Source organism: Heptranchias perlo, chromosome 4, assembly GCF_035084215.1.
Source record: "Heptranchias perlo isolate sHepPer1 chromosome 4, sHepPer1.hap1, whole genome shotgun sequence".
NCBI classification, from domain to species: Eukaryota; Metazoa; Chordata; class Chondrichthyes; order Hexanchiformes; family Hexanchidae; genus Heptranchias; species Heptranchias perlo.
The window spans coordinates 45,113,456-45,137,811 of record NC_090328.1 but is presented as its reverse complement, the minus strand read 5'-3'; the positions used below and the strand labels follow the sequence as shown (position 1 = coordinate 45,137,811).

General features: G+C 41.7%; 1 protein-coding gene across 5 annotated transcripts in view; it reads left to right on the top strand.

The window, feature by feature from the left end:
* Positions 1 to 24,356, top strand: part of kiaa0825 (KIAA0825 ortholog) — a 415,583-nt gene that overhangs the window by 61,754 nt on the left and 329,473 nt on the right. For all 5 annotated transcript variants that reach the window (XM_067982847.1, XM_067982846.1, XM_067982842.1 and 2 more), the window contains exons 3-4: positions 6,469 to 6,637; positions 13,619 to 14,288. In XM_067982847.1, the coding sequence (XP_067838948.1) occupies positions 6,469 to 6,637; positions 13,619 to 14,288 (839 nt within the window). The remainder of the gene's footprint in view (positions 1 to 6,468; positions 6,638 to 13,618; positions 14,289 to 24,356) is intronic.

Sequence of the window (24,356 nt, the reverse complement as noted above, 5' to 3'; positions counted from 1 at the left end):
GCTTGGTTTCATTGGTCAGAACATTGAATACAGGAGTTGGGATGTCTTGTTGAAGTTGTGCGGGACATTGGTAGGGCCACGCTTGGAGTGCTGTGTACAGTTCTGGTCACCCTATTATAGAAGGGATGTTATTGGGCTAGAGGGAGTGCGGAGAAGATTTGCTAGGATGCTGCCGGGACTTGATGGTTTGACTTATGGGGAGGGGTTGGATAGACTGAGACTTTTTTCCCTGGAGAGTAGGAGGTTTAGGGGTGATCCTATGGAAGTCAATAAAATGGTGAGGGGCATAGATAGGGTAGATAGTCAAAATCTTTTCCCAAAGGTAGGGGAGTCTGTGGCCAGGGGGCATAGATTTAAGGTGAGAGGGGAGAGATACAAAAGGGTCCAGAGGGGCAATTTTTTCACTCAAAGGGTGGTGAGTGTCTGGAACGAGCTGCCAGAGGCAGTAGTAGAGGCGGGTACAATTTTGTCTTTTAAAAAGCATTTGGACAGTTACATGGGTAAGATGGGTATAGAGGGATATGGGCCAAGTGCAGGCAATTGGGACTAGCTTAGTGGTATAAACTGGGCGACATGGACATGTTGGGCCGAAGGGCCTGTTTCTATGTTGTAAACTTCTATGATTCTATGATTCTATGGTTCGCCGGCGATTGACAACTTTGAATTAAATTTCCACATCGTTCACCTGAGGAAGGAGGTAGCCTCCGAAAGCTTGTGAATTTAAAATAAAATTGCTGGACTATAACTTGGTGTTGTAAAATTGTTTACAATTGAATTAAAGGGACATTGCACGCTGCAATCAGAGAAATCATTGAAAAAGTGCAAACATGCTTATCTACCCAGCTGGAAAGTAACTATTTACGCCACAAAACAGCTACACTTAAAAATACAGGTCTAAACTTAGTTTTAACAGCGCGTTAAGTCTTGATGATTGCCAAACAACTAAAAATTAACTTTTAAAAATGTGGAGTCACATTATTCCTTATTTAATAGCTTTTGGCCATTAAAATTTTTTTAAAAATTAAAACATTTTTTCCCCTTCTGTCTCTTTTATTTAATTCAATTATTTCTTACCCTCTCTTTATTGCTGTCAATAACTGTTTTTACATTGATTTTAATGTTGTACTTTTCACTTCCTGGTTTAACAATTCAAGCCTGCAGAGACCGTGAACGCAGCTTGTCAAAAATGCTATGATCTGATTGGTCGAGGGGAGAAATCGATCCTCTCGCTTTTCCCAGGATCCTAGTTTTGCTTGAACTAACCCTGGGCTCTTCTCCGCTTCCTATTCGAGGAAGTGGCCTACGAAAAGACTGAGATAAGTTGGTGGGTTAGTATAAATTTGTGTAGCGGCGAACAGTGTTGGTTCGCAGCTCTGAGCTATTTCTGGCCCAATAATTATGAAGGAGTACTCCTCCATGAACAGAAATGCGTTTTTTTTGTGGTCACCTTGGCTGCTATCTGATCGGTTTCACAACAAACAAAAAAACGTTACATAGCATTCCGTCCTGAGCACTTAGCCCCGATTTTCACTGGAGGCAGGAGTTGGGTAGGTGGGGTCCGAGGCGGCCGACAAACTGTTTGGATCTCGGCAGCGTGAGGCATGAGAGATTTTAACTCCTTGGCCTTATCTGCATAGCTTTAGTTAGTCTCCTGGCCTAAATCGCAGGAAGCAGCAGTTGGCTGTCTGGCGGGAGTGCAATGTCGGGAGGCAGGAGGCAGGTGGCCGCCGCCGGAGACTGAAGGAAAGATCCCCAACACTCAAGTAAGTCACGGAGGGGGCATTTGGAGGTTCCTTGCAATCAGGGGAGGGGGATGCCTGGTGCCGGAAAGGCCTGAACTTTCCTTGAGGGGTCTAGAGGAGCACTCCTGCTCCTCCTGGCCCCACAAGAAAAGTCAAAAAAAAGTAAAAAGACGTACATTTTTGGGCCTGTTCCGGAGCTGAGTTGCTGATCCATTTGAAGTAATATAGTGATCCTCAGCTAGCACAGCTAGAGTAGGGCTGAGGCAAAACAGGTTATGTTTTTAAATTGAAAAGTCAGTTCAAATAAGTACCTAATTTAATGGGGACTGGGAGTCATATCAGTGCATAATTTGGCTCCTTCTTATCATATAATTCCAAAAAAATTAACTTAAAATGAAATTCACATTTCAAAGCAGAAAACAATTTGGTTGACTTGGTTGCTCATCAATATGTACTGTGGTGGTGACAAAAGCAAAGTGTACTAGCCAAACAAATTGCTACTGCCAACCTGATTGCCTTCTGTTTGCCTCAAATCTGGGTCCTTCCCAGATTAGTGTGTGTTTTGAAACACTTAACCTTTCAATCAACTGTGTCTAACTGTAAACTAATGAAACAATTTAAAAGTGTTTTCAAAACTGCACTCGGACTATCATACAGCATGTGATCAGAAAGGCTTGAAGTAGAAGGCACTTAAGCTGGTAATGGCCAGGCAGGATAGGGAAAATAACTCTGAGCTAGAAATGAGACATAAGACTGGAGTCCTGAAGTTTGTAAAAACTCAGATTGATAGATATATATATATATATACATACATACATAAATTCCCTATTTAAAAATTACATTGTGTATATATATATATAAAAAAAGTTATGCTGGAGTGATTTCAAACAGGTACTCTAGGTTTTCACCCTATAGTTTACTCTCAATTTATCATTCTTTATGAATAGGAAATTGATAATTTATGTAAATTATAATAGCAATTTGGGCATGGAATAATAGCGAATGAATGCTAAAAGCACTCATCTAAAATGCCTTTATGCTCTTTTAGTGACATTAGTCAATTTATTTTAGTTGTGTTAATACCTAAGAACATAAGAAATAGGAGCAGGAGTTGGCCAATCGGCCCCTCAAGCCTGCTCCGCCATTCAATAAGATCATGGCTGATCTGATCCTAACCTCAAATCTAAAGAACACAAGAAGTAGGAGCAGGACCCGGTCACTCAGCCCCTGGGCCCGCTCCGCCACCCACAGGGCCTTGACCGATCCAAACTCAGCTTCATGTCCAATTTCCTGCCCGCTCCCCGTAACCCCTAATTCCCTTTACTTCTAGGAAACTGTCTATTTCTGTTTTAAATTTATTTAATGATGTAGCTTCCACACCTGCCTGGGGCAGCAAATTCCACAGACCTACTACCCTCTGAGTGAAGAAGTTTCTCCTCATCTCAGTTTTGAAAGAGCAGCCCCTTATTCTAAGATTATGCCCCCTAGTTCTAGTTTCACCCATCCTTGGGAACATCCTTACCGCATCCACCCGATCAAGCCCCTTCACAATCTTATATGTTTCAATAAGATCGCCTCTCATTCTTCTGAACTCCAATGAGTAGAGTCCCAATCTACTCAACCTCTCCTCATACGTCCACCCCCTCATCCCCGGGATTAACTGAGTGAACCTTCTTTGTACTGCCTCGAGAGCAAGTATGTCTTTTCTTAAGTATGGAGACCAAAACTGTATGCAGTATTCCAGGTGCGGTCTCACCAATACCTTATATAACTGCAGCAATACCTCCCTGTTTTTATGTTCTATCCCCCTAGCAATAAAAGCCAACATTCCGTTGGCCTTCTTGATCACCTGCTGCACCTGCATACTAACTTTTTGATTTTCTTGCACTAGGACCCCCAGATCCCTTTGTACTGCAGTACTTTCCAGTTTCTCGCCATTAAGATAATAACTTGCTCTCTGATTTTTCCTGCCAAAGTGCATAACCTCACATTTTCCAATATTGTATTGCATCTGCCAAATCTCCGCCCACTCACCCAGCCTGTCAATATCCCCTTGTAGGTTTTTTATGTCCTCCTCACTCTCTACTTTCCCTCCCATCTTTGTATCATCTGCAAATTTTGATATGTTGCACTCGGTCCCCTCCTCCAAATCGTTAATATAGATTGTAAAGAGTTGGGGACCCAGCACCGACCCCTGCGGAACACCACTGGCTACTGGTTGCCAGTCCGAGAATGAACCATTTATCCCAACTCTCTGCTTCCTGTTAGATAACCAATCCTCCACCCATGCCAGAATATTACCCCCAATCCAGTGATTCTTTATCTTGAGCAATAATCTTTTATGTGGCACCTTGTCGAATGCCTTCTGGAAGTCTAAATACACTACGTTCACTGGTTCCCCTTTATCCACCCTGTACGTTATGTCCTCAAAGAACTCAAGCAAATTTGTCAGACATGACTTCCCCTTTATAAAGCCATGCTGACTTTGTCCTATTAAATTATGCTTATCCAAATGCTCCGCTACTGTCTCCTTAATAATAGACTCCAAAATTTTACCCACCACAGATGTTAGGCTAACTGGTCTATAATTTCCAGCCTTCTGCCTACTACCCTTTCTAAATAAGGGTGTTACATCAGCAGTTTTCCAATCTGCCGGGACCTTTGCCGAGTCCAGAGAATTTTGGAAAATTATTACCAAAGCATTCACAATCCCTACTGCCACTTCCCTCAAGACCCTAGGATGTAAGCCATCAGGTCCAGGGGATTTATCCGCCTTGAGTCCCATTAATTTACTGAGTACCAATTCCTTAGTGATTTTAATCGTATTTAGCTCCTCCCCCCCCCCTACAGCCCCCTGTTTGTCCAGTGTTGGGATATTCTTAGTGTCCTCTACCGTAAAGACTGAAACAAAATTTTTGTTCAGCATTTTTGCCATCTCCATGTTTCCCACCATTAATTTCCTGGTCTCATCCTCTAAGGGACCTACGTTTGCCTTAGCCACCCTTTTTCTTTTTATATAACTATAGAAACTCTTGCTATCTGTTTTTATATTTTTTGCTAATTTATTTTCATAATCTATCTTCCCTTTCTTAATCAATCCTTTAGTTACTTTTTGCTGCCTTTTGAAGACTTCCCAATCTTCTCTTAAGTTAGCAGAGAACTTTAGATGAACATGTTATGCAGTTGTGTAATACTATGCAATGACGTAATTTCAGAGCCTTGAAGACTACTTCTAAGTTTTGAGAATATTTACAGTAGTCTCGAGAATTAATTCTCAGATCATTAAAAACCTGCTCAAATGATCTCCTAGGCTTTTATCCTTCTTGAAATATCAGGTTGCTAAGTTCTGTATTTAGTGCATCTCTGTACTGCCAATCAATATGCTTTAAAGAATGTTAACTGTGGTCCGTGGTAGCACTGTAGAACTTGAACCTTGTGCCTTAATTCCTGATCCGAACCACATCAGTTCAGGAAGCATCAAACAGAGGGCTTCTAGGCATTTCTCTATAGCAAGGGAAGGAAAAAAGAGTTGCTTGGGCCACATTTGCACATTTTTTAGTGCTCTATTTCAAGCCACCATTGACATAGGCCTGGTCGATGATAGCTAGTTGCTTATCCATCTGCCTTGGTGGCCTTGGATATTATACAGCACAAGGAGATCCAATTTGGAAAAATGCTGAAATGTAACTGTAAAAATGCAGTTCAATTTGGATAAGATGCAGATGATGCATTACTGGGGAGGTAGTTGCATCTGATGAGGCAATCTGAAAGCTATAAATGGACCAAGACAAAATTTACAAGTGAGCAAAACTACGCTGGTTGAAATTCACTTGGATAAGTGCAGGTATTACACATTGGAGCAAAGAATGGGAGGCATCTTTACTCAATCAATGGTATTGAACTAGTAGAGGAGAGGGGAAAGAAATCTGAGAGGAATCCCGCTCTCGGCCTCCAAAGAAAATTACCATTCATGGGGAGGCATTAGGGGTCAATAGATCCTTAAAAATTGCCAATGGAGCTGGGATGCTGGCAGAGAAACAAGCGGCTGCCCAGTCCTGTGTTACCTGCCCCCTACCCCCTGGTTTGACAGTCTTTTGAGAGGCACCCATATTCGTGTGGGCGTCTGCCTGTTACATGCAAATAAGAGAACCTCTCCCTGACCTCAGATACCCTGGCACTTACACCAGGTGTGCAATCCCACTGATTCTTGTGCCCAGATTCTGGAACCTTGAAAGGAGGCAAATGAAAAGGGACCTCGTAGAGCTATATAAGATGCTAAGTGGAATAGAAAAGTTTAATCCAGAATACTATTTCAAGTTAAACCAGGGATGCAGGACAAACAGACATAGGTACAAATTTGTAAAAGATATGTGAAAGGAAGCACATTTTTAAATACAAAACTTAACACATATCTGGAATGACCTTCCCAGCAGAATAGTAAAGTTTAAAACTTTAGAATCATTCAATAGGCTGTTAGATATTGTGATGGGGCAATCGTAAGTTTCTGTGAAAGGATAAGCTTAATAAGGCAAATGGCATCCCTTATCTGTACTTATTTTGTGAAAAGAGGGCATATTAAAACAAAATTCACTTTCTATTGCCTATCCAAGATGACTATATTTAGGTTGTCACTCCCTTTATATGTATTATCAGCCTTGCTGAATAAAAATGTTTAATTGTATGTTATTTGATTTGTTTCTTATGTTCCCCCATTCTTGTCTTGCAGCATTGAGCAAACTATGAGGGAGCTGCAGTCAGACCTTAGTAAGCTGTGCATAGGAGAGAAACTGCAGGACACTGGTGACTGCCTGCAGTGGTTAAGCAGATCCAATATTTCCTCTGTTAAACCATTCACCACTCCATGTGACCAGTTGACAGACTTTCTTAAAGCACTGGTAAGTAAAATTCATTTTTGAAATGCTGTAAAATAGTGGAAAGGTTTGATAGAAAGTTATTTTTGACTGCATTTGCAAAATTGTTGCATTCAGACTTTGGAAAGTACCTCAACATTCATATGCAACACACATCGAGTTCATCTTTAATTTGCTAATGTGTAATGATTATTGTAATTATGTTTTACTAGTTTCAAAAGTTGTTAACTGACCAGTTAATGTTGCAATAATGCCAGAAAGGAGCATAAAGTGGAATGACAAATCTACCCTGTCGTCATGCAGTTTTGACTAAGTTTTACACAGTTTGCAGGGTAGGTAGGCGGACAGAGAGATGCAGCAGCATCAGGTTGTGGGTTAGAGATAGCAGCAAAGTGCTGTCAAACAATAAAAAATAAGTTAAACCTGGGGGTCAAGAGCAGCAGCGATTGGTGGTTAGGAGGAGTAGGAGTACTTACATTCAGGTAAGTTACTTACCTTCTGTTAGCGGATTTTCCCATTGCTGTTGCAACTATGGGTTGTTAATCCTTCAACAATAATCTCGGCTTGATTCTAGCCCGAGTGGTTATAAAATAGCAAGTGTAATAGATTGATTTACAACAGAATTGCACAACAGCAGTCTTCAACATTACATTCAACAGTTTTATACAACTATCTACAAATTACATTAAACGATAAGCAATCAATACAACCTGATCTGTCCGTGAATACAAGGTGATCAGACCTGACCTTCACGGACTGCCTGTGGCAATGGACTTCCGACTGTGCCCTCTTAAGAGCTCTAACTTCTGGGAGGAAGCATGCCCTATCTTTATACCATTTGGTTGCGTTGTTCTGTACGTAAGCATCACTGGTCTTGTCTCATGGTCATAGGTCCTCCCACTGTGCTGACATCACATTAGCAACTCAAGATAAGCTGTTTTATGTAGCGTAGCCAATGACCTCAACCTCCATCTCTGTTTACAAGCTGTTATGTTCCTCTGAGGAATGCATAGGTCCTTCTTATCCGGGTACAGACCCACTCATGGCCTTGCATGGCCCTACCAATGTCTCGTTTCTTAGCAACTACATCTCTTGTTTTGGTATAAACCATCTTCTGACGTTATAGCATTTAGAAACAGGCCATCTTTTGACCTTTGGCTGTTCATAGTTCTGAAGTTTCAGCATTCTCTGTCTTTTACAAACTGTCCTTCTCACACATACCGAGGTATGACTTCGCCTCCCACCCCTCCTATTAACATCGCCCTCTTGCTAAAAGTTTGGGAGGTTTATGCGAGCTATGCGAGATGGGATATAGACTGTGCTTGGCTTTAAACCATATTCTTACATCCTTAGTTACAGGCAATCCCTAGGGCTGGTTTCCCTGAGTGCAGTGCGCGATGGCACTGGATGTCTCCGGGCAAACCAATCTTGGAGAGTGGACCTCAAACAGACGTAAGGCCCCTATTTGCATATGCAAAGGAGCTAACACCTGCTTCGGTTGTGGGTAAAGATGTGTTATATTTGCCCTTACCCAATATGGTGGGCGGTGCACTTTCGACCGGAAATGTGTGCGTGCCTCTCGCCTGCCAAATTGGAGCCACAGTAGTCCGACTGGCGCCCGAAAAATGGTTCCAATTTCTAGGCCAATATATTTTAAGCTGTATTTGTGCTTCTACCTCATTTGTTTTATTTCTTACGCTATGTGCATTTGTGCACAGAACTCTTATTTGGGTAACTATCCCCACCCAGCCCATAAACCTTAATGGTGTTTTTCTCACAATTTTGACATCACATTTTTTGTTGCTATTGCTACGTAGGCAATTCTTATTTTTCATCACTCCTACTTTATTTTTAGTAAGTATTTTATTATTACATCCTGTAACCTTTTCTGTTCCTGGAGTATTTGTGCTATCCTTATCACTTCTTGTATTCTGACCTTTGCTCTTATCCCTTTTTCTTATTTTTAGATTACTATTATTTTCACCTGGACGCCCCCCCCCCATACCGGTTTAGAAATGCATAAAAGCTACAACATGGAAACAGGCCCAACCTGTCCATGTCGTTGTTTACTTTCCATGTGAGCAAATAATCCTAACCACATTTACACACCCTATTCCCATATCCCTTCATCCTCCTTTCCTTCATCTACCTATCCAATCTAATCTTGAATGTTGACATCGTGTTTGTCTCAACCATTAACTCTGGAAGTGAATTCCATTGCCTTGCTCTGGCCTAAATTTTAACACAGGCAAGAGGAGGCGTGAAGTAGAAGGCCCGGGAATCTCGCCCCCCCAGGGGTTAAAAACAAAAGTGCTGTTAAAATGGAGGTCCGCGGCCTCCTTGAAAGCTTTTAGTGACTGACCTGCCTCCTAAGAGCGGGTTGGTCGCCCGCCCCTTGTCCTGCCTCCTTATAAACCGGAAATAGGCAGGTTGGAGGCAGGTTTTAGAATTTTAAAATTTTTACTGCCGTCCTCCTGCCCCCAACCCACCCATTTTTCTGAGTTAAAATCATGCCCTCTGTATTAAAGTGTCTCTTGGTTTCTGTTCTAAATCTCTTGCATTTAATATTGTATCTATTATGATCCCTTGTTGTGGACTCTTAACTACTGTATACAGTCTGCTTCTATCTTCCCTGTCCTAATCTTTCATAATTTTAAACACATATCATATCGGCCCATAATCTGCATTGTTCTAATGAAAAAAGCCTCACTCAAAAAGTCTTTCTTCGTATTCGTATTTCCTCATATAAGGCAGTATCCTGGTGAATCTACATTGTACGCTCTTTAAAGCCTCAACATCCTTCCTGTAATGTGGAGTTCAATACTGCACACAATACTCTAACTGAGGCCATAGTAAGGGGGGGGGGGGGTTGCAAAACAGAGAAACTGACTCGTGCTCCGGTACAGTTTCATGGGTGCTTGTTGCCTTCGGAAACCTTGCCCAAATGGACATTCTTTATGTGTAAGCCTGCACATTGAACGTAAGCAGGCTACTCATCTATAAGAACCATCACAACCAAACTTAGTGTTCTGCTTGACCAGCATCCACATGCACTTTGCATATTGGGTTACTGAATTGAAATGAGAATCCTGGCTGATTTTTAAAAATTTCCTGGTCCAAGGTCTAGTTTATGTATATTTAATGACCATTCATACAATGAAATGGGCGTAAAGTGCATTGGAGCACAGCACACTGGCGTACTCATGATTCCTCATTGCACTGTTGCCTATCCTTGCCATGCTATTATGGTGACATTGATCAGAAGCCAGGCATTTCCCTATAGAGAGGGAGGGAATATCAGTGAGAGACTCATCTAAGATTGTGTTCATGCACATTGGTTCTAAGCAGCGATTGTGGAGCCTGGAACTACACCACCTGTTCATTCTCTCAGCAATGTCTTGTGCGCAGGAGGACCAGGGAAAAATAGGAAAGATTGGTTGCCCAAAAGAGGTGAGAAAATGACTTCCTCGCAGAAAAACAAGGATTTTTTAATAAAACATGAAGTAAAAACATGAAGTTTAAACTAATTTGGCAGAGGGATGGGCACCAGGATGTAGTATTGGAAAGGAGAAACAAGGTGCACAAAGGATTGGGAGAGACAGATAACACTATAGAGTAAGAAATAGTACAATATTAGGTGGGATCAGACTAAGAGAGAATACAAGAAGGTCTAAGATAGGTTGACAGTGCATGTGTATAAATGCATGAAGTGTGGTAAATAAGGTTGGTGAGCTGCAGGCATAAATAGCCACATGGGAATATGATGTCGTGACGATAACGGAGACCTGGCTGAAAAAAGGGCAGGATTGGGTACTAAATATTTCTGGATACAAAGTGTTCAGGAAAGATAGGGAAGGAAAGAAAGGAAGGGGTGGTGGCAGTATTGAATAAGGAGAATATTACAGAGCTGGAGAGAGAGGATGTTCCTGGAGGAGTCAAGGATAGAATCTATTTGGTTAGAGTTAAGAAACAATAGAGGTGCCATTACACTACTGGGTGTATTCTATAAGCCACCAACTAGTGGGAAGGATATAGAGGAACAAATTTGCAGGGAAATTACAGAGAGGTACAAGAACCATAGAGTAGTGATAATGGGGGACTTCAATTATCCTAATATAGACTGGCTTGGTAATAGTGTAAAGGGCAAAGAGGGGGAAGAATTTCTGAAGTGTGTTCAGGAATACTTCCTTGACCAGTATGTTTCTGGCCCAACGAGGAAGGAGACATTGCTGGATCTTGCTCTGGGGAATGAGGTGGATCAAGTGGAGCAAGTGACAGTAGGGGACCATTTAGGGAACAGTGATCATAGCTAATCTAAACCTTATGATACTATGGAAAAGAACAAGGAGCAATCTAGAGTAAAAATACTTAATTGGAGGAGGGCTAATTTCATTGGGTTGAGAACGGATCTGGCCCAGGTAAATTGGAATCAAAGATTGGCAGGTAAAACTGTAATCGAACAATGGGCGGCCTTTAAAGAGGAGATGGTTCGGGCACAGTCTAGGTACATTCCCACAAGGGGGAAAGGTAGGGCAACCAAAGCCAGAGCTCCCTGGATGACGAAAGAGATAGAAAATAAAATGAAGCAGAAAAAGGGGTCGTATGACAGATGTCAGGCTGATAATACAAGTGAGAACCAGGCTGAATATAGAAAGCTCGGAGGGGAAGTGAAAAAGGAAATAAGAGGGGCAAAGAGAGAGTATGAAATTAGACTGGCACCTAACACAAAAAGGAATCCAAACGTCTTCTATAGGCATATAAATAATGGGTAGTAAGAGGAGGGGTGGGGCCGATTAGGAACCAAAAAGGAGACCTACTCATGGAGGCAGAGGGCATGGCCGAGGTACTAAATGAGTACTTTGCATCTGTCTTTACCAAGGAAGAAGATGCTGCCAAAGTCACAGTAAAACAGGAGGTAGTTGAGATACTGGATGGGCTGAAAAATTGATTGAAGTGGTACTAGAAATACTGGCTGTACTTAAAGTAGATAAGTCACCCAGTCCGGATGGGATGCATCCTAGGTTGCTGAGGGAAGCAAGGGTGGAAATTGCGGAGGTGCTGGCCATAATCTTCCAATCATTTTTAGATATGGGGGTGGTGCCAGAGGACTGGAGAATTGCAAATGTTACAGCCTTGTTCAAAAAAGGATGTAAGGATAAACCCAGCAACTACAGGCCAGTCAGTTTAACCTCGGTGGTGGGGAAGCTTTTAGAAACGATAATCTGGGACAAAATTAACAGTCACTTGGATAAGTGTGGATTAATTAAGGAATGCCTGCACAGATTTGTTAGAGGCAAATTGTGTTTAACTAACTTGATTGAGTCTTTTGATGAGGTAACAGAGAGGGTTGATGAGGGCAATGCAGTTGAGGTAGTGTATGGACTTCCAAAAGGCATTTGATAAAGTGCCACGTAATAGGCTTGTCAGCAAAGTTGAAGCCCATGGAATAAAAGGGGCAGTGGCAGCGTGGATACGAAGTTGGCTAAGAGACAGGAAACAGAAAGTAGTGGTGAACGGTTGTTTTTTGAACTGGAGGAAGGTATGCAGTGGTGTTCCACAGGGGTCGGTACTAGGACCTCTGCTTTTTTTGATATATATTCACGATTTGGACTTGGGTGTACAGGGCACAAATTCAGAATTTGTAGATGACACAAAACTTGGAAGTGCAGTAAACAGTGAGGAGGATAGTGATAGACTTCAAGAGGACATATAGGCTGATGGAATGGGCAGACACTTGGCAGATGAAATTTAAGGCAGAGAAATACGAAGTGATACATTTCAGTCGGAAGAACGAGGAGAGACAATATAAACTAAAGGGTACAATTCTAAAGGGGGTGCAGGAACAGAGAGACCTGGGGGTATATGTGCACAGATCATTGAAGGTGGCAGGGCAGGATGAGAAAGCAGTTAAAAAAGCATACGGGATCATGGGCTTTATAAATAGAGGCATAGAGTACAAAAGTAAGGAGATTATGATGAACCTTTATAAAACACTGGTTCGGCCACAACTGGAGTATTGTGTCCAATTCTGGGCACCGCACTTTAGGAAGGATGTGAAGGCCTTAGAGAAGGTACAGAAAAGATTTACTAGAATGGTTCCAGGGATGAGGGACTTCAGTTATGTGGATAGACTGGATAAGCTGGGGTTGTTCTCCTTAGAGCAGAGAAGGTTGAGAGAAGATTTGATAGAGGTGTACAAAATCGTGAAGGGTCTAGACAGAGTAGATAGAGAGAAGCTCTTCCTATTGGCAGCAGGATCAAGAACCAGAGGACATAGATTTAAGGTGATTGGTAAAAGAACCAAAGGCGATATGAGGAAAAACTTTTTTACGCAGCGAGTGGTTATGATCTGGAATGCACTGCCTGAGGGGATGGTGGAGGCAGATTCAGTCGTGGCTTTCAAAAGGGAATTGGCTAAGCACTTGAAGGGAAAATATCTGCAGAGCTATGGGGAAAGGGCAGGGGTGTGTGACTAACTGGATTGCTGTTGCAGAGAGGCAGCACAGGCTTGACAAGCCGAATGGCCTCCTTCTGTGCTTCTATGACTCTAAATGGGCTAATGATTGCATTAAGGTAGCGCAGTCAGAAATGTAATACAAATGTATGAAGAAGTAGTGCACAAAAGAAATTAAGTCCCTTGTGTGAACTTCCTGCTCTGCAGTGCAAGACACCTTCAAGGTCAAGCAGTGAGAGTTTTATTTCAGAGTACCAAATGTGTAAACAATACAAAATTTACTCTTGGCCTTCTACCCTAATTCAGCTGCAGATTTATAGCTGGACAGGATTTTTGAAATTGGTGTATGAAATGGTGTTCCCATTGCACTCAGTAATATTCTTAAACTTGCCTGAGGTGCAGTATCTATCTTGTACTGTGAAGCTTTGGTTTCTGATACAGATGTCATCATTTATACCTGTCGAGAACAAACAGTAACTGGTTACAGTTGATGTCAGTTCTGTTGTTATCCATGATTATTTATTCTTGTCTCCTGTTTTCTTTACTACAAGCTTCACTTTCTGAAGACAGAAAAAGGCCCAGAAGAAATGATCATGCAGCTACTCCTGGATCTCTCTGCTGAGTGTGGTATTGTGTTTCCATTGAATTCGTGTGGAGCTTCATTTCATGTCCCTTCCACTGCTTCAGTTCATGTCGTTGAGGACAATGACTCTCTTGATGCCCTGTCTGTGTGGGATGACGTGAGGTTACATCTTCGTAGGTTCCTAGTTGATAAACTTCAAAATTGTCAAGAAATAAATAATGTGCTTCCAAATATTCAATTCAAAACACAATGTCTTCAGCGGCTTCTATTTTTGTACCCAGAAATTGAAGTTCTAACCAAATATCAAAATATTCAGTGCAAATCTGTGCAAGATCTGCTGCAGAATAATGCCTTGACCAACACCGATGAGATCTGTTTTGACAAAGTGGCTCATGGGTTTGAAAACTTGATTCCTGTGGTGTGTACTATGATGAGACAAGATTTGTATGCTTTACGTACACTTGTGGAGGATTCTAAAATACTGAAGTTTATTAATGATGCATACCTACAGAATATTGCAGAAGAACTCTACATTGTGACTGAAAAGCTTTGTGAGCAACAGCTGAGGAAAAATGCCCTACATTCAGCGAAGACGAGCAAAAGCTTAAACAAACAAAAGGGAGCAGTACAGACTGTAGGTCAGTGTCTTCTGTTGCTATTTACTTCTGATAGAAAGAGCTTTAATATGTTTAGTGGCTGTGCAGATAGTTAAATTTTTTGTTAATTTAGATGAAAGCTTGATATCCTTGAAAGTGTCAACCTTGGCTCAGTGACAGCTCTCACCTCTGAGTCAGAAGGTTGTGGGTTCAAGCCCCACTCCAGGACTTCAGCACTTATTCCAGGCTGACAATTCAGTGTAGAATTGAGAGAGTGCTGCAGTGTTGAAGATGCCATCTTTTGGATGAGACATTAAACTGAGGCTATGTCTGCCCTCTCGGGTGGACGTAAAAGCTCTAATGGCACTCTTCGAAGAAGAGCAGGGGAGTTCTCCCGATGTCCTAGCCAATATTTATCCCCCAACCAACACCACCAAAATGGATTATCTGGTCTCTTATCTCATTGCTGATTCATAGATTCATAGAACCATAGAAAGGTTACAGCACAGAAGGAAGCCATTCGACCCATCGAGTCCACGCTGGCTCTATGCAAGAGCAATCCAGCTAGTCCCACTCCCCCGCTCTATCCTCGTAGCCCTTCAAATTTTTTCCTTTTCGGTACTTATCCAGTTCCCTCTTGAAGGCCATGATTGAATCTGCCTCCACTACCCACTCGGGCAGTGCATTCCAGATCCTAACCACTTGCTTTGTAAAAAAGTTTTTCCTCATGTCACTTTTGGTTCTTTTGCCATTCACGTTAAATCTATGTCCTCTGATTCTTGACCCTTCCGCCAATGGGAACAGTTCTCCCTATCTACTCTGTCTAGACCCTTCATGGTTTTGAATACCTCCATCAAATCTCCTCACAACCTTCTCTGTTCCAAGGAGAAGAACCCTAGCTTCTCCAGTCTATCCACGTAACTAAAGTCCCTCATCCCTGGAATCATTCTAGTAAATCTCTTCTGCACCCTCTCTAAGGCCTTCACATCTTTCCTAAAGTGTGGTGCCCAGAACTGGACACAATACTCGAGTTGTGGCCGAACCAATGTTTTATAAAGGTTCATCATGACTTCCATACTTTTGTACTCTATGCATCTATTTATAAAGCTCAGGATCCCATATGCTTTTTTAACCGCTTTCTCAACCTGCCCTGCCACCTTCAACGATATGTGCACATATACCCCCTGTGGGACCTTGAGTGCAAATTGTCTGCCACATTTCCCTACATTACAACAGAGGCAACATTTCAAAAATACTTAAATTGTTTCTTTTTCTTTCTCCTTTTTCTTTCCTTTTCTTTTGTACCTCTCTTTCCTCCTTTTCCTTTCTTTTTACAATACAAGCACCTATTCATAATTATATAATTACATAAAATCACAGAATACAAAAGCAAGGATGTTATGCTAAACCATTATAAATAGCTGGTTAGGCCTCCGCTGGAATGTAGTGTCCAATTCTGGGCACCACACTTTAGGATATCAAGGCTTTGGAGAAATTGCTGAGGAGATTTACTAGAATGGTACTAGGGATGAGGGACTTCAGTTATGTGGAGAGACTAGAGAAACTAGGATTGTTCTCCTTAGGGCAAAGGAGGTTACAGGGAGATTTAATAGAGATGTTCAAAAGTATGAGGGGTTTTGATAGAGTAGACAGGGAGAAACTGTTTCTATTACCAGGAGGGTCGATAACCAGAAGACAGAGATTTAAGATAATTGGCAGAAGAACAAGGGCGGAGATGAAGAGAATTTTTTTTACGCAGCGAGTTTATATGATCCGGAATACACTACCTAAAAGGGTGGTGAAAGCAGATTTAATAGTAACGTTGAAAAGTGAATTGGATAAATACTTGAAAAGGAAAAATTTGCAGGGCTACGGGGAAAGAGCAGGGGAGTGGGATTAATTGGATAGCTCGTTCAAAAAGCCAGCACAGGCATGATGGGCCGAATGGCCTCCTTCTCTGCTGTAAGATTCTATGATGTGTTACTTAAAGCATATGTTCATATTGAGTTCTGAGCCCAGGATGATTTTCTTTATGACTGTATGTGCTTTCTACATTGCAGAAATTAGTTACCATCCGGACTGTTACTAATTTATCATTTGGGTGATAAATTCTGTTATTTTAATTTTTCACCCATGTCACTCAAACTTAAAATAGCAATCCAGAGGGAAAGGAGAAAATTCAGCCAGCAGTGAAGTGTGGGTTAGGTTAAAAAATATTTTTTGAGCTGCCCCCAATAGATGTGAAAAAGGCATTGCTGAAGGCCAGCCCCACTGAGCATACAACTTCACCTGTTTTACCAAACAACAAAAGAAAAGGGGTGTTGATAACTGTTATATTTTTTCCTTTTTAGTAGTAGTTGCAGCAGCTGCATTCAATTTAAAAATTTGGCCCACATGTGTGATAATGTACAATATGATTTGATACAAGTCTGAAGTGAGGCCTGTCAGAGGTTAGTTAATTTTACTAGAAAATTTGTGACATTTCCATTTACAAAATCCGTATCTAGTAAGCTGAATACTTGTTTTTTTAACATATATCTTCTTATTTTTATTATAATATGACCTATTTATTATTTTCTCAATTATCCCCAATTCAATATTTTTATACGTTGCTTTTTGTCAATGAATAAACATTTATTTATCTAATTATATTAAAGATATGAGTAGCTGACTACTGATTATAATTAAGCCAATGAGTATTAGTTTGCTAGTAAAATTACCTGTGTGAATATGTTAATTTTAATTTGACAGATAATTCTCTTAACCACTTATCTAATCTATACACCACCGTTAATTTGCTTTATAGTTTAGCTTTAGATGTTCTGACATAGCTGACTTGAAATCGTTATCATTCAAGGAATTATTTTTATATTTAACATTTTTGTTAGTAGATCGATTACAGCTTCGTTGTTTCTTACTGTCTTTACTTTTTTATAACTGCTAGAATTTGGTACTGTAATAAGTGGGATCGACATGTGTGCAAGGAGAAAAATGGTACAAAATGCAATGGAGATCCAGGGTACTGTATATGACTGAAAAAATTAGTTTGCAACAACCAGTATCATTCTTGTGATCAAACAACTTGAGAGTACCACTGTGTCAATTTGTAACACTCTTGATTTTACGTCAGAAGGTTATGGGTACAAGCCCCATACCCAGGTTTGAGCTCATAATCTAGGCCGACACTTCATTGCAGTATTGTTGGAGGGACTGTCCTTTGGATGAAATGTTAAACTGAGATCCTATCCAGCGGAAGAGCTGGGTGGAGTGGGGGTGGTGGGGCATGGAGGATTCTCCTGGTGTCTTGCCCAACTCTCCTCGCTAAAAACAGATAATCTCACTGCCTTTTGTAGGATGTTTCTGGTGCATAATGGCTACTGCGATTGTCTACATAACAGTTGACTGCAATTCAAAAGTAATTTATTGTGTTCAGCTGCTTGAGACATTTGCAAGTGATAAAACACTATAAATACAAGAGTGTAGGATTTACTGACATCAACCTTTTCATAATAAAATTACCCATAAAAGCTGTGCATGGCTCAAATTGCTGATCAATTCCAAATTGAGTATGTAGAAATCTGTCATAATATATAATATGTGGCTGTCTGAACTCAACTCCTTATAAATCTCTTTTACCTGTCTTATATTTTGTATGTAATGCATCCAAATCTTTTAATTGTACCTAAATAAAAGATCTAATATATTTAACTTTGTTTGAAATCAAGCATTATAGGGGTGTGATTTTAATTAACATTAGCTTGGTTAAGCCTTTCTATGAACAGGTTTATAAAAGAATCCTATTTGAGCGCTTTGGTAAAATGCAAAGATTGTGTATTGAATTGTTATTATTCAAATGAGATCTGTTTTAATTAAAGAGACAGTATCATTTGATTGCATTTATTAAATGCAAATGATTAAAAAGAACTATCAGCAATTTTAATTTCCCAACGTTCTGCCTTTTTGAGAGGATTTTTTTTGGAACATTTTTGCTTGCAGTTTCACAATTGCTGTGGCATCTCAGACTCTCATAATGATGGCAGTGACAGCACAACTGGATTTGGGAAAGGATTGCCAAGACAGTTGCTCCATACCCAACAGTCTAACCCAATGGTGAGGCAATCACACCACAGTGCTGGTAATGGTGGTGGTTTGCTCCCATACAGCAGAGCATCCATTCTGTCTGAAGCATAGCACTCTTCATAATGGAAAATGTGATCTGCACATAGGTTAGGTCATTCAAGGGTATAAAATATTTAAAACCTGCCCTGACTGTCAAAAGTTTTAAACAGCTGTCAATTATTTCCAGTATTCCTATAAAATGTGCTCTATGTACCATGTTTCAGAATATAGTTCTTAAAAAAAAATTATTTGTGGTAACATGAAGTGATTCTGGTGGAATCAGGCACCTGAGGGCAAAAGAATAAATTAAAGGTAGAACCAAAATCATAAATCATGGAGCAAACAACAAAGAAATAATGGTTTGTCTGTGTGGGACAGGGAAAAGGAGGAAAGAAATAAGGGATAAACAGAAGAGGGACACGGGGAATACAGAGACACAAAAAAGAATACAATAAGAAAAATGATCAGAGGTGAAAGGAAGAAACAAGAGAGGTGAGGACTAGGAAGCTGAAAGAAAAGCAGAGAAGTGAAAACAGGAGTGAGATAATCAATGTTAATGTTATTCTTTAAATTTGGTTTGCTATTTTTCCCTTACTATGAAAAATAGGGAGTTACAATCCTTAATTCTCATCATAAGTAGGTCTACATAATTTAATCTATACATAAGAAACTGGCAGTTACATTTTGGTTACTATCAATCAGCTCTAAACACACCAGATATTCAGATCCATGGCTTTTGTACTCAATTGAATAGACAGGACATTCTTTCCATGAAGATTAGTTTTGTTTGCAAAATGTATTAAGAATAGATGTTCTTCATTTGACAATTTGCACAGTGGCTTGCTTTTTGCTGTAATTAGTCCATTAAGACTGAAGGAATTTGCAGTGAGGTGTCAAATGGTCTTGATCTGACACCTATTACATGGATTCAGCAAATATTTTTCTTTAAATATGGCTGTTCGGCAGATTTCTTTGATATATTTTTGTTTTCCTTTGCTTGCGCTCAAATTTTTAGATAGGGGCTGGAGACCCACAGGTCCAGCTAAATGCCACGTAAAGTTTATGGTTTGGATGCATCTCTAGGTTAGCAAAGTGCCAAATCCTTTGTTATTTTGTAACTGAGGAGGAAGCATGAGTTAAAAGTTCAGTAAAAAATAGTGTTTGTACCACTGCTGAACGGTTATTTTAACAAACTTAATCTGTAGTTTATAGCTTAAACTACAGTCAGTTAGCGTTTTTTCTATTGCTTTATAAAGTGTAGGTGATCACGAGAAGGCTCATGCTGTATCCAATAAACTAAATGCTGGGACAAGGGTTTATATGCAACCCCCGTTCTCACTACATTACCAGATGTTGGGCATATGAAGATATTCTCTGCTTTGTAGAGTGAGGACTCATGAGAGTGGATTTTGGTGCTGACCACAAGGAAAATATCTGAGAGAAAAAATTAAAATGTAACATAACTCAGAAAACAGTAGCATTCTGTATGTATTCTGACAGTGTTTTCCCAAGGAAATAAACACAGAAAAGGGAATGATATATAGGAAAAGTTTCATATAATATGGGTGTCCTACCATCTTTTGCTTTTTCTGACTTCTTTTAAGGATAGTGGGCCCGATATTACCAGGGCTGCGGGTTCTCGGCGGGGGGGCGCGCCCGGCGAAATCAGTCAGCTCCCCGCGCGATCGCAGCATAATTGGAGCCACTTATCTGCTCCTCCGGGTTCCCCACTGCTGATCTGCGCATCGGGTGGGCTGCGCATGCGCGGTAAGATCTGTCAGCTGGAGGAGCTCTATTTAAAGGGGCAGTCCTCCACTGACAGATGCTGCAACAAACAGAAAAAAATCACAGCATGGAGCAGCCCAGGGGGAAGGCTGCTCCCAGTTTAATGATGCCTCACTCCAGGTATCAATACACGGGGTGAGGAGGAGGGGGAGGACAGAGATCTTCCCTCCCGGCGGGCGGGAGGAAGCGGCCTGCCTCTGCCACCAGGAAGGCCTGGCTCGAGGTGGCAGAGGAGGTCAGCAGCACCACCAACATATCGCCCACCTGCATACAGTGCAGGAGGCGCTCCAATGACCTCAGTAGGTGAGCCAAAGTGAGTACACTTACTCTTTCCCCTACACTCCGTCTGCCACATCACCGCCCCCACCCCACATCTCCTTCTGCACTGCCAACACTACTCTGTCACATGACCCCTCATACCCACTCAAACCTCATCCTCATCGTACCTGCACCTACTCATCTCGCCAGTACTCATCCCGCCACTACCACGCAACCCAATCCTCATACATTCTCATGGCTCTATCTCATACTCACCCTCTCGTGCATCTCTTTCACGGCCAGCCTCACTCAACCTGCCACTACCTGTGCTGCAGCCACAGGGCATGCATCACATATGTGCAGTAGGCAGCGTAAGGCAAACGTGTCGTGAGCATGAAGGGGATGCACAAGGGTGTTTGAGGGTTTGTCATGGTTGTTACTTATATTGAATTTCTGACCAACGCACATTACATATTATATTGGCACCACTACTGCCATGTCTTCGCGAATCTTGTCTGGTCTGTGCAATAATGCCCGCTCCTGAGGATCACTATGAAGACCCACAACTGATGCCACCCATTGTGTCACTGCAGAGTGGGAGTAGGTGTATTTGCAGGGCACTTTTGTGCAGACGGCTGAGAGACGTCGGTGATGTCCCCGGTTGCACCCTGGAAGGATGCGGAGGAGAGGTTGTTGAGGGCAGTGGTGACTTTGACAGCGACAGATAAGAAGATGGTGCTCGGGCCAGCCAGGAGCAGCTTGGCATGAAGGAGGCTGCAGATGTCCACGACTACATGTCGAGTGACTCTGAGCCTCCGTGTGCACTGCTGCTCAGAGAGGTCCAGGCAGCTGAGCCTCGGTCTGTGGACCCTGTGGCGAGGGTAGTGCCCTCTGCGACGCATCTCTCTCTGCAGTAGCCCTCCCTCCTGCTGTACAGGTGGATGTGTCACAGCACTGTGTTGTGGAGCTCCACGTGTCAGAGGTGGATGGCGAGGCTGGTGATGCTGTTCGCCCTCCGAGGAGGTCATGACTGCAGCTACGGCGGCCCCCATCTGGAAGATGTACATCTGAGGGGGTCCGCAAGGTAGGTACATGTCTCTGGACCCCTGGGTAAGTGTGCAAGTTGGTGACTTTGATTGTCAGGAGGAGGGTGGCGGAGGCCAAACTTTGTCCCAAGTGACAGAGTGGCCTCCTGCAATGGGTGAGGGTCTCCCCCCAGCACCTGTCAAATGAAACTTTGCAGCTGCAACAGGTCCATTTGAACTGGGAGTGTTTCCCCCAGTGTGGGAAACAGTCCCAGTTTGCTCTAAAATCCCACCCCTCCTCACATAATCCCTTAATCAGGTCAGTTAATGACCTGAACAAGCCAAATAAATAGCTTCAAGTGGCATCCCGCTGGCTTTAATTGTCTGCGGGATTCCCACCAGCGGGGGCTGCACGCGCACGCCGGCGCGTCAGCGGGGAACCCGGATGTGCGCGGGTTCGAGGCGGGCTCCGGTCCTGCTCTGGGATTTCCCGATTTTCGGGGCCCCCCCGCCGGGAACGCACCCGATAGCGGGTGCTAAAATGCTGCCCTGTGAGTCTACTCACACCAGCTGTCAGCTGGCCTGAGTTCCTGAGGCCTTATAATTGAGGAATGGGCAGAATTTCTAAGGGTAGCCCGGGAACTCTTCCAAATATGCTTTCTTCATGTAGAGTGATGGGCGGGCAGAAAATCTATCCACAGCCTGCCCACCAGCCAGAATCTAAATCACCAGCTGAAACTGGGAAGATTCCAGTGCAGTGAGCTTCCACTTCAAATTCACACCGCTGATCATTATCTAGTGTCCCTGCTGGAAGCATCATGTGCATGATATTGTTGTGCAGGATCAGGCTTGGCTGTGATGCCTCTTTATTATTGCTTTTTGACACTCATAGTCTAAGCTCACACATGAAGAATGGCTGCTTGAGTGAGGATGTCAAATATTTTACAATAGCATCTTCACGAGAAGCTGGGAAGAATTTGGGGAGGAGTCAGCCTATTTGTGAGCTGGAAGGCTGCTTATCTAGATAATGACGTATTTATGTCTGCGTGCGTAGGCTTTCTGCTGAAAAGTACAAGCATATGACACATACAACAAGGGCTAGCCACTGGAGAATGGTTGATAGTAACAGTGCAACATTGTTACATCTGGACTTTAGTAATATGGCTAGGGTGGTTCCTGGTCATTCGATTGCTGGACACAAAAGCTACACAGTGGGCCATAATTTGCTGTGGCAGGGCATCTAATGGCATATGCTGTTAGACTTTAAGGGGAGATTTGATGGAGGTGTTCAAAATCATGAAGGGTTTTGATAGAATAAATAAGGAGAAACTGTTTCCACCCTTTCTGAAAGGGTGGTGGAAGCAGATTCAATAATAATTTTCAAAACAGAATTGGATAAATACTTGAAGGGGGAAAAATTTGCAGGGCTATGGGGAAAGAGCAGGGGAGTGGGACTAATTGGATAGCTCTTTCAAAGAGCTGGCACAAGCACGATGGGCCAAATGGCTGCCTTCTGTGCTACATCATTCTATGATTCTATGCACGTTTAGGTTTTTAATTTTTTTGAGTGGCAAGTTGCTGAAAGTGCAAGCTGATAACGTCTCAGCGAGGGAAACGGCATCTGGGACCTGAGTGAACAGGTCAAGCAATTGTGTATTTCCTTAACCAGTGAGATTGAAGGATTGTGAAATCAACAGCGCTAGGACTGAGAAGGAAGTGCAAATTAGAGTGGGTGAATTCAATGTCTAATCAGGTACAGAAAGAGAAATAAAGAAAGGGAAAAAAAGATTAGATTGAGAGAGAAAGAAAAAAAGAGACAGAAAGGGAAAGTAAATTTTTTTTAAAAATTTGCATTTTAAAATCAACAATTAAAACCCGAAGGAATGAGACTGTTCAATTGTAATAGTTAATTTCAGTGCCAGAGAGGTTGACTGGCAGTAATTAACATTTATCATGTCGTTAAAAGAGTACTTAGACTGCAATGGACAAGACTTCACTTTCTGTGGCGAGTTTTGTTCATAGGTACCGTGTAAATATAGCAACTTCACGCCGTTCAATGCATTCCAATGGTGAGGCAGACAGCGAGATGCTATTGGCGGAGCAGCACATCTTGGACAGAAACTTTTGGATATCCGCGTTTAATCATGCATCTGCCCTTCGTCTGAAGTTATTGTAGCATTTGTGCATAATGGCGACGCCATTAGTCTCACCGTTATTTTGACACTAACTTCTGGTCCAATGTTAATTGGTTCTTTTGCCCATCAAATTTTAATTAAGATCAAGTTGTTTCTTAACATGGCTCCCTTACATTAAAATAATACTATTTTGAAGACTGTAATGATGACTAAAGATTTTTTTGTCACTAGTTTGCATGGTATTTTCATGTATCAAGCTGAGCATTACCACAACATGTTTAGTACAGTTTTTAATCATTTGAATAATTACTGTAAATGCCAGTGTTTACATTGAACCCTTAAGCATGTTTGTTTGATTTTTTTTCACTTTCACTTTTTCAATCTAAATTTCTGTCCTTATTCTCTTCCTCTTTTGAAAGCTATTTATGCATGATAATAGTTCCAGGGGCAATGGGTTGAATCTCAAATCTTCCTGGTTCATTGTCATGCCACTTAACACATTTTCCCAGTAAGCCACTAGAGTGATAATTCATGTATACTTTAATGTCCTTTTAAGAATGAATGAATGCAACTTATAGGGCATTTTTTTAAACTGAAAAGTCAACTATTATATAGGAAGTGTAATTTATATAACAATACCTACAACTTTCATTTATATAGTGTCTTTAACATAGAAAATATTCTAAAATGCTTTACATGGGGAGGGTGGGGGGGGGGGGGAGAAGAAAAGTATAGGTAAAAGGGCCGATGGGCAAACATGACTTAATGTAGTTTAGAATTTTTTAAAA